Source organism: Octopus bimaculoides, chromosome 1, assembly GCF_001194135.2.
Source record: "Octopus bimaculoides isolate UCB-OBI-ISO-001 chromosome 1, ASM119413v2, whole genome shotgun sequence".
In the NCBI taxonomy this organism is placed as follows: Eukaryota; Metazoa; Mollusca; class Cephalopoda; order Octopoda; family Octopodidae; genus Octopus; species Octopus bimaculoides.
Window position 1 is genome coordinate 26,569,864 of NC_068981.1, and position 10,897 is coordinate 26,580,760.

Here is a 10,897-nt window from a genome sequence, read left to right on the forward strand (position 1 = left end):
TGTTTGTGTATCTGTGTTTGTCTCCCCAGCATCACTTGATAACCGATGGTGGTGTGTTTACGTCCCCGTAACTTAACGGTTCTGCAAAAGAAACCGATAGAATAAGTACTAGGCTTCCAAAGAATACGTCCTGGGGTTGATTTGCTTGACTAAAGGCGGTGCTCCAGCATGGCCGCAGTCAAATGACTGAAATGAGTAAAAGAGTAAATCATTGAGTTTCTGTTTCAATATAAACACTTTAAAACAGTTTCGTATCGTAGAGGCAGATGAAGTCTCAGTCAGGTTCATAACATTAACAAAAATGAAATCAAAAGAAAGCATGGATATAAAATCAAAAATTTCTAAAAGAAATGAAAAATAATTACCTGGTGTCTTCCAACATCAGTTAGGCGTTTACCTTCAAATGTAGTTTCAAAATCAGGTAAAGTGTCATCATTTTGGCATTGTTTATGAACATCACCATTTGTTAAATTTGAATTATTATCTTTGTTGTCATCATAGAATAAAACTTCTGGAGGTGCAATCTTTGTTTTGAAAAAAAAAAAAAAAAAATGGGATAGAAAACACTAAGGTTGACCACATCAATAAATATTACAGTAAAACATACGATTTTTCTTTCTCAATTGGTTAATCATAAAAACAACACCAACAACCCAATTCCTTGGTAGAGTCTCTAAGACTAGTAGGAGGAGAAAGAGAGGAAGAAATCATAAGTTATGGTTGGTTGCAGTAAGAAAGAGCATATTAGAATATCAAGTAAACCTTGGATCAGAGATGTGATCTGAATGCTTGCAATGGCCCTAAGGCTTGATGTATAGAAGGAAACAGTATGTGCTGATAACCTAGCAAAGACCAAAGTCTCAGTAAGTAAGAAGGCAGCCAAATCACAAATCTCTTCCGACAGATGAGCCTGCACAATCTGTAGAAAAGGCATAGGTAGAAACTCCATAAGATGCACCGGGTAGAAAGTACATATGGCAAGGGAAAACAAAGAATGATATAAGAAGAAATGGTGAAGTTGGACCTCAAGGAGCTGGGTGCCACACAAACAGGATGCAATATTATTGTTGCAACTGTTGTTGGTGTTGTTTAGCCCTAGATCAACCTTGATTAAGTAGACTTTATGATGAAAGATACTCCAGTTAAGAATGTCCTATCTTTTATACAAACAATAAACATCTATGATTACAGTAATGTATTCATCATCATCATCGTTTAACGTCTACTTTCCATGCTGGCATGGGTTGGACAGTTTGACTGGGGACTGGTGAGCCAGATGGCTGCACCAGGCACCAATCTGATTTGGCAGAGTTTCTACAACTGGATGCCCTTCCTAACGCCAACCACCCTGAGAGTGTAGTAATGTAATGTATTATTTTATTTTATATTGCAATTTATTGAAAATTTTGAGAATGGTTGCAACATGCCAATCACTGGTTCACTACCATTATAATAGTGAGAGTAAGAAGAATATCACTGGTTTTTCAGTTTCTTGATGTTCATTTGCTCTCACTCTCTCTCTCTCTCTCTCTCTCACACACACATAAGCATGTAAGTAGTGAAGAATATCCAGCTACAGAAACCAAGTGAAATAACACAAGTGAAACACCAGAAGCATCAGTCAATAGAAGGAGCAATAAGATCTCCCAAAAAAATAACTTGGACTGTGACAACCTGCTTGACCGATGCAGTCTGAGGTATACTTACATCAAATATATATTGTAACTGGTTTTCTACCATCTCCAAATGCTGTCTGGTTTTCCTCTGTAGTTCAATGGAGTCATTATCACCAGAAAAGTTGCTAGTGTTGAAAAAAGATGCCAGTTTTAACCAAATGCTTGGAAAATTGAACTGTGATGACTTCTCAGCCTCTTCAGAAGTTCTAACTTCTTTTTTGGCATGAGCAATGTTTATCAGTAATTTTCGAACCTGTCGATGATAAAACAGAAAAAATTAAAATCACAAACATCAAATTGTTGGATCAGGTGATGAAAGTTACGGAGAGAGAGAGAGAGAGTTAGCCTAGATGAGAAGCAGTTTGGCTTTGTACGAGGAAAAAGCACAATTGATGCTATATTTCTGGTAAGACAGCTGCAGGAGAAACACCTAACCAAAGATAAACCTCTGTACTTCACTTTTATTGACATGGAGAAGGCCTTTGACAGGGTCCCCTGATCCCTTATCAGGTGGTCAATGCACAAACTAGGGAAAGACAAATGGTTGGTGAGAGCTGTACAAGCCAAGTACAGGAATGCTACCAGTAAGGTGAGGGTTGGCAATGAGTACAGTGAAGAATTCAGGATACAAATAGGGGTTCACCAAGGATCAGTTCTCAGCCCCCTCTTGTTCATCAAAGTTCTCCAGGTAACAACAGAGGAATTTAAGACAGGTTGCCCATGGGAGTTTCTCTATGCTGATGACCTTGCACTTATTGCTGAATCACTACCAGAACTAGAGAGGTTCCAGGTATGGAAGTAAGGTCTAGAATCAAAGGGCTTTAGAGATAACCTAGCAAAGACCAAAGTCTCAGTAAGTAAGAAGGCAATCAAATCACAAATTTCTTCCGACAGATGAGCCTGCACAATCTGTAGAAAAGGCACCGGTAGAAACTCTGTAAGATGCACCTGGTATAAGCTTTGGACACAGAAAACGTGCAGCAATATCAGAGAAAGGTTAATAGGGAAACTAGCTTTTGTATGTGGAAGATGCACAAGTACAATAACCACTGAAAATGTGCAGTAAACAGACTGCTAGGTGGGCAAACTAGTTTCTATTATCTAGGTGACCAAGCTACAAGTGGAGTGGGGTGCACCGAGAGCATAATTGTGAGAATAAGATTAGGCTGGGCAAAGTTCAGAGAGCTCTACCTCTGCTGGCAACAAAGGGCCTCTCTCTCAGAGTAAAAAGCAGATTGAATGAGGCCTGTGCGAGAACAGCTATGCTACATGGCAGTGAAACATGGGCTGTGACAGCTGAAGTCATGCATAGGCTTGAAGGAAATGAAGCCAGTATGCTTCACTGGATGTGCAATGTCAGTGTGCATATTTGACAGAGTATAAACATCTGAGAGAAAAGTTAGGCATAAGTGGCATCAGATGTGGTGTGCAAGAGAGACCACTGCACTGGTATGGTCATATGGTGCATATGGATGAGGACAGTTGTGTAAAGAAGTGCCAATCTCTAACTGTGGAGGAAACTTGTGGTAGAGGTAGACCCAGGAAGACACGGGATGATGTGGTGAAGCATGATTCTTAAACTTTGTGCCTCACAGAGGCAATGACTAGTGAGACCTTTGGCAATATACCGTGCATGAGAAAAATCCGTCAAGCCAAGTGAAATTGTAGTCATAGTTGATGTTGGTGTCATGTAACTGGCACCCATGCCAGTGGCACGTAAAGAGCACTGTTGGAGCATTGAGCCGCAGGGAGGCAAAGTGACCGAGTTCCTTTCAAGCGTTGGGCCTCACGGAAGCAAAGAGGCTGAGTTCCTTTCAAGTGTTGGGCTTCACAGATGCAATGACCGAGGCCTTTGGGATTATGTCGTGCTTGAGAAGAAGACCCACCAAGCCGAGTAAAATCACAGTCATGGCAGATACTGGTGTCACACAAATAGCACCTGTGCCAGTGGCACGTAAAAGCACCCATTACACTCTTGGAGTGATTGGCATCAGGAATGGCATCTAGCCATATTAAACCATGCCAAATCAAGCTGGAGTCTGATGCAGCCTTCCAGCTTACCAGCCCTGGTCAAACTGTCCAATCCATGCCAGCATGGACAACTGGCGTTAAATGATGATGATGATGAAATAACAATAATCAGATTTTGTAGATTGCATTAAGTTAATTAACGACTAATGTCAATAATCATCATCATCATTTAACGTCTGCTTTCCATGCTAGCATGGGTTGGACGATTTGACTGGAGACTGGCAAACCAGATGGCTACACCAGATTCCAATCTGATCTGGCAGAGTTTCTACAGCTGTATGCACCTTCCTAATGCCAACCACTCCGAGAGTGCAGTGGGTGCTTTTTACGGGAAAAAAAAGCACCTAATACACTCTGTAAAGTGACTGGTGTTAGGAAGGGTATCCAGCCATAGAAACCTTGCCAAAGCAGACAATTGGAGCTTGATGCAGTTCTTCAACTTGCCAGCTACAATCAAACTGTCCAACCCAGACCAGCCGGGGAAATGGAAGTCAATTAAAGATGACAATGCCCATAAATCCAATCAAATAAGTAGGGACCACCTACAATCCATAAATACAAAATTATATTTATTCAACACAAAAGTTAAAAAAGAGTAATGAAGTAACATGTAAAAAACAAAATTAGCTTACTGTATCAACAGTAGTTCGATCAAACAGGGGCAAGTATTGGAATCCTGGTCTCTCCAATTCTGATATTTGAACATTGAGAGCAGCATTTAATCTGTGATCAGGAGACAAATAGCTACCACCGATATCTCTGGATGTACTGGCTTGAAGGAATATTGGTTGATACATTTCCTCTTCAGCTAAAAGAAAAGAGCAATAAAATATAAAGTTAAAAGCCAGTTTATATATTGGTATCGTTCATCATTTGTTTAACGTCCGCTTTCCATGCTAGCATAGGTTGTACGATTTGACTGAGGACTGGTGAACCAGATGGCTACACCTGGCTCCAATCTGATTTGGCAGAGTTTATACAGCTGGATGCCCTTCCTGATGCCAACCACTCCGGGAGTGTAGTGGGTGCTTTTACGTGCCACCGGCACGAAGGCCAGTCAGGCGGTACTGGCAATGGCCACACTCAAAAGGTGTATTTTGCGTGCCACCCACACAGGAGCCAGTCCAGCGACACTGGCAATGACCTCGCTCGAATGTCTTTTCACGTGCCAGGAAGGCGACATTTCAATTAATAGGACAACATAACTGTAATAACTAAGATTAAAATAGTAAAATTGTGGTCATTAGCATAACAGTGTAAACTCATAGCCACATAAAAAATACATAACGTAAGATTACTAAAGGAAACCACACATCTCCTCCACAGCAAGACACTGCTGTTTCTGTCCATCATATTTCAGCCTCTCAGCACCTGGCATAGATCCACCTCCCTCAATTCTACTCCTGACTCAGTTGAAACTCCTTGTCTTGCGAGTTACTAATGACCTCACTAAATGTCAGTGCCACATGAAAAGTACCCAGGACACACTTCTGTTCATTGTCTATATAATCTGAGATGACAGTGAATCTTTTGTATTCACTGAACAATGCTGACTTAGGTCAGTACTTCATCTGTCTGACCCTCTTGTTCTCTCTCCTATTCTTTACCCCTTGTCAACCGTCTAACAAGGGATGGCACTAGTTTTATCCACACTCAATTCCAAAACACTACCACCACCATCACTACCACTCTACCTCTCTCATCCATCATGAAGCTTATGTATAAACGACAGTATAAAATCTATTTATATCCCATACACTATACATCATCTCTATTCTGAATTGCCAGTCTTCATTCCTTCACAGCGAGATTACTCATTGCTGATATCAATTATTCTGTTACCACATCTCCCACTCTCTAACCCCATTCACTATATTTCAGCCATTATACTCTAGCTTCATCACTTTAATGTCCACTTTTTCATGCTTGCCTGGATCTGATGAAACCTGGAGGTTTTTGCTGTTGTCAACCCCCATCTCTTCCCAAACAACAAACATTGGACATGCTTTTCTAGGGAATTATAAACAAATGACACCGTTTGTATGAAGGTGACTTTTGTTTACAATCAGCATGCACATGTCAAAACAAGAGGAATACACACACTCTCCCACATAAACCCCCCCCCCAATACACACATACCCATACACACACCCTTATAGAAACTTAATAAATAACAGAATAATTAAAAACAAGGGTATTTCACAAACCTTTGTGAAGCATAGCTACAAGGTTAGGATTGCTGAACACCTAGAAAGAGGTAAAAAAGGGACAAAATCAATATTCAGACTGCATTCAATATTCAGATATAACTGAAGAATATGGTAATGAACCAATGTGGGTTAATAAAATATGTCATAGCTACATTTATGATTAAATGAGAGAGAGAGAGAGAGAAAGAGAGAGAAAGAGAGAGAGAGAGAGAGAGAGAGAGAGAGAGAGAGAGTATCTAGTTTAATGAAGATCTCATAAGTAGTTATAATTACAAACAAAAAATGTGATTAAATCATAATTGAAAGTTAAGAAAATAATAGAGGTGTTCGAAATAAATAGAAACTGTCTCAGTGAACTAGTTGAAACAAGTAAAAGAATAAAATAAAATATATTTTCCTATAATTTTTATGAAACTGTAAAATAGTGATTCATTCACAAAACCTCTCATAATTTTTTTTAAGTAGGAGCACTTTACACTATACTCCATCTAGCTCATCAACATGTACACTTACATGCCAAAGGTGAAACAGTCTTTGCTTCAAACCAGCCACTGTCCCTCACAGTATTCCTTTCATTAGTCTCAAACAATGTACCACAGACTTAACTCCACACCTAAGGGATCTATCCAGAACACTATAAATACTGAGCCACAATATTTCACCGAGACAATCCCACCTGATAATATCCCATCCTGTATCAGAAATGACTGGCTTTCCTTTCCAAGATCAGAAAATACTTCAGTTCCCAACAATTATCAACCCTTTACAAAGCCCAACCAAATTCCACACCGAAATACTGAAACTAAATTTGGAATAAATGCTGCTGCTACACATTCAGATAACCAAAACTGCATCCAAAACAAGTCACCCATCTGCATCTGGCTCTCTGATGTTATGCCTCCTTACTTTGCATCTACTGCTACAGCAGCCAGTGCTCCTCAAGGGCTGGCTAATGCTCTTTTGAGACCCACCTATCTTTGTGACAGTCACACAGTAAATGTCATATTCTGATATAAGCTGTTTCAGCATTCACGGATTTTAACCATAATCTTTGTCTATTACTTTTTAGTAACATGTATTTTCTTGTAAGTATGCTTTTGTACTTATTGTAGAAATTCAAATACAATACCCATTACCTACCTGCCAACCTATCATTCTACTTCAATGCATTAATGGATTAATTTTGCTAAAAAAAAACAAACATTATGTATCAAAGCTCACCTTTGTTATTCTGAACATCATGTAAGCATTGTGGGGAGAAGTAAGGTCCATTCGGAAGAAGCGTGGCAGAATTTGATGGAAAATTGCAGAGTAGAACAGTAAGTTATCAACAACAAAGCTGTACCTGAAATTAGATTAAATCATAACAAACATAACAAAACACAACTTGTCTCTCCTCCGCTCATTACTTTACTTACATGTGCCCACCACTCCTCTGGTTTTCACTAACCATCATGACTAATGATTAGAGGAAAAGATTCTCTCCCTAAAAATGCCATTCTTCAAGAATGCCCCGCACATGTTTTTTTTTTCAACCACTTTCTATTTATAAGTATTCAAGAGATGCATCAACCATGTCAATCCAACTCACCAGTCTTAGAGGTACTGCAAAGATCATGAGTATAAACTATTCCTCCAGAATGGTTTGGACCTATATTATTAAAAAAATATACAATGTCTTATACTGCACAGCAGCTGTGGAGAGAAAACAGTTGTTGAAACCGACCTTCCTAATTTTAGTACGATGAACCTACTTTTTGAAGCATTTAACCAATAGATTCTCTATTTCTAGCAAATAATATATTTTTAATTCTAATTGGATCAGGGACTATTTTCATAGGGACAACCAAAGACAAGTAAATTGATTCCCCAACTAATAGCAGACGAAAAAGTTAGTCACTGCCTAAAATGCTACCATTTGATATCATTCACAATGCAACAATAACAATTTTCTAATTGATAGTTGTCTATTTATAATTCTAATTTGTAATCCATAGTGTGTACACCTGTAAACTGCATGACAACCTCACAAGTGCTGATGGCATGGAAAAAGCACCCAGTACACTCTGTGAGTTGGTTGGTGTCAGGAAGTGCATCAAGCTAGAGAAACAATGCCAAAGCAGACACTGGAGCAGAATGCAGTTCTGGGGCCCACTAGATCTTGGTAAACTGTTCAACCTATGCAAGCATGTAACATGGATATTAAATGAACTTGATAATGATAATGATGACCTTTACTTAAATATACTGAACCAAGATGACTGACATCAATCAGTTGATATGTTTTCTTAGAGAAAAAGAAAAACCTTTTTAACAGTGCATGATTTAACGACAGTTGAAAATTGTCTGGTGAGGAATTAACAAATGACACTATCATAAATGTGATCCCAAGAGTAACCAAAAGCCAAATCTCTGGTGACAGCAAAAATTTACACAATTACAAAAAAAAACAGAACCAAAACTGGCAATGCCAAAATTAATCTGTCAAAAAAGAGTCTCAAATCTTTCCCAAGCTCTATCTTCAGTTATATATCTATGGGATGAAGATACATATAAAAGAACTTACCATCTGTCTTGTATAATTGCATTATCATCCTCTTCATTATTGCTCCGTAAGTTAGGCTTACTTTGGCTAACATAGCGCCAAGGCTGAATGTAACTTAACCAGGTCTCTAGTAGCTGTATGAATACAATGTTGTAGAGGAAAATAAGCACAAAGAAAAATTAGCTGAATAGGAAACAGAAAGAAACCAATAGAAGTTGGGGATAATCAAGAACTTTGACAAACTTAGGTGATTGATTGACTGACTAAATGACTAATCAATTAATTAACTGGTTGAATGTTAACTAATTGAGCAGTAATAATAAAAGGAGTGAAATAGACCCAGTGCATGTGTTTATTATTGAGTATAATGACCCTCCTGATATACAAGATCTTGTTACAACACAAGAGTTCACATCAAGGATCTTGCAAACCAAACACAAAACACATCTACACTAAACTCTCTTAACTTTTATTCTAATGATACAAAACACACAACTATGGGTGTTCTGACTAGCTACAGAGTTCAAACCACAACAAGGTCAACTTTGCTTTTCATCTTTTCAGGGTTAATAGAACTACAAATTCAGGGCAGTGGCTGATGGAAGATGTCTAAATGTAACATCAAACATTCAGATATTTTCCACCAGTCTTACAGGCCACTGCTTTTTACTATCCACACTAAAAAAAAAAAAAAAAAAAAAAAAAAAAAAAAAGTTGGGCATTAGTGAGTGTCTACAGAAGAGATCACTGTTGTTATTCTATTTTAGACTCAAACCTGAATAAACATCCCAGCACCCACTATCTTGTTTTGTTTTCCTTACCTATTTTAAGACTGTGAATTGCAATCTGAAATAAAGGAGTATGTGTGGACATATAATTTAAATGGATGAGTGCCAAATAAAGTGCACTATGTTACCACAAGAAGATCAACATATTGCCACAACTTTGACAAGAATGTTGAGTAGCCAAAGATAACATGACATAGTACTGTCAATACTGAGAGATGATAAACCTTATAGAGGAATTTTTTTCAATCTGGTTTCATTATTCATATTATGACCAAGAACTGTAGTCTCATTTTATTTGCAATAATCTGGTGCATCTTGAAAAGTCTAGGGATCACCTGAACTTGTAGGTAGACCTGTGGATCACCAAGAAAATACCTCAAACTACAACCTAAAAAGAACATTTGATAATGTAGTCTTAGATACATTATGCATTAAAAAAAGGTGATAGTCAAGGCTAGAATGCAGTTCATTGTAGGTCTATTTAATTATGGATGACCTGGGATAAACAACAATGAAATCAATAGAAAAAATTATATATAGCTAAAAGAAAAACAAATATAGACCTAAAATGACCTTACCAATCTAAATGAAGAATCCAGTGGCCACCAGTGGAAAGCATGACGTAAAAATGTATAAAGGCGCTTCTGAATGATTCCAAGAACTGTAGTCCTAGTAATTAAAAAAGAGAAGTTAACAAAATGAACATGTGAAACACATGATCAAAACGAATATGATTTTTTTTTTTAAATTGAAAATTGAATTGTCTTTGGACTTAAATAAACATCAACACATTCACATAAATAAATACAAACACACATAATTAATGTGAAACTAGTTAATAAGAGGAAAAAAAAAAAGTTGGAGGCAGCTCACTTTTTGAATTGATCAATTGATGTGGGGAGCTGTTGGTAGTAAGGCGTTGACGATATTGGAGGTAATGCACTGTTCACAAAATAGTGCAGATGTTTTACAAGCACCCGTGCTATTCGAATGTGGTTGATTGTTGGTACATATAATTCCTGCAGCAAAAGAAGAAAGCAAAATAATTTAAGAACATAAAAGCATAACAATCTGAATTCAAAAGTAATCCAAATGAATTTGGTTGTTATTGTAACTGCACAGAAAAATAAAATCTTCTTTATCACTTGATAAAATGCATGAATGTACAGGATTAGAGAGCAGGTGAAGAGAAGAGAGAGAGAAAGAGTAGAAGGAAGAGAAAGACAGAAAGCTTATAGTCATCTTGTTATTCAGGATGTAATTTTTAATGTGCCTGAGAAGACTCGGCAAGCCAAGTGAGACCAAAATCCAAGGCCTCTGCCAGGGATGTAGCCAGCCCACTTACGCGTACTCTGCTTGCAAAGACCTGTTGAGGCAAGTGAAATCGAAATTGGACCAAATTCGACGACTGGCCCCCATGCCAACATCTCCTCCATTGGACACTAAACTCTGCTTGCGAAAACCTGTTGGGGCAAGCGAAAGCGAAATTGTGATGTCACCACCGTTCGAGCGTGATCGTTACCAGCGTCGCCTTCCTGGCACTTGTGCCGCAACTTCGAGTTCCTGGCACGTGATAAGTCATTCGAGTGAGATCATTGCTAGAGACATTTTAGTAAATAATTAAATATATATAAACCTGTATATTTA

The 10,897-nt window shown here is 38.1% G+C and overlaps 1 protein-coding gene across 1 annotated transcript in view; it reads right to left on the reverse strand.

The window, feature by feature from the left end:
* LOC106868281 (sphingomyelin phosphodiesterase 4) overlaps window positions 1–10,897 on the reverse strand; it is a 29,436-nt gene that overhangs the window by 6,174 nt on the left and 12,365 nt on the right. Inside the window, exons 8-15 of the mRNA XM_052974681.1 lie at window positions 10,124–10,364; window positions 9,829–9,919; window positions 8,484–8,596; window positions 7,139–7,262; window positions 5,915–5,954; window positions 4,340–4,515; window positions 1,708–1,929; window positions 366–524 (exon numbers count right to left, since the gene is read on the reverse strand). Coding sequence (XP_052830641.1) covers window positions 366–524; window positions 1,708–1,929; window positions 4,340–4,515; window positions 5,915–5,954; window positions 7,139–7,262; window positions 8,484–8,596; window positions 9,829–9,919; window positions 10,124–10,364 — 1,166 coding nt within the window. The remainder of the gene's footprint in view (window positions 1–365; window positions 525–1,707; window positions 1,930–4,339; window positions 4,516–5,914; window positions 5,955–7,138; window positions 7,263–8,483; window positions 8,597–9,828; window positions 9,920–10,123; window positions 10,365–10,897) is intronic.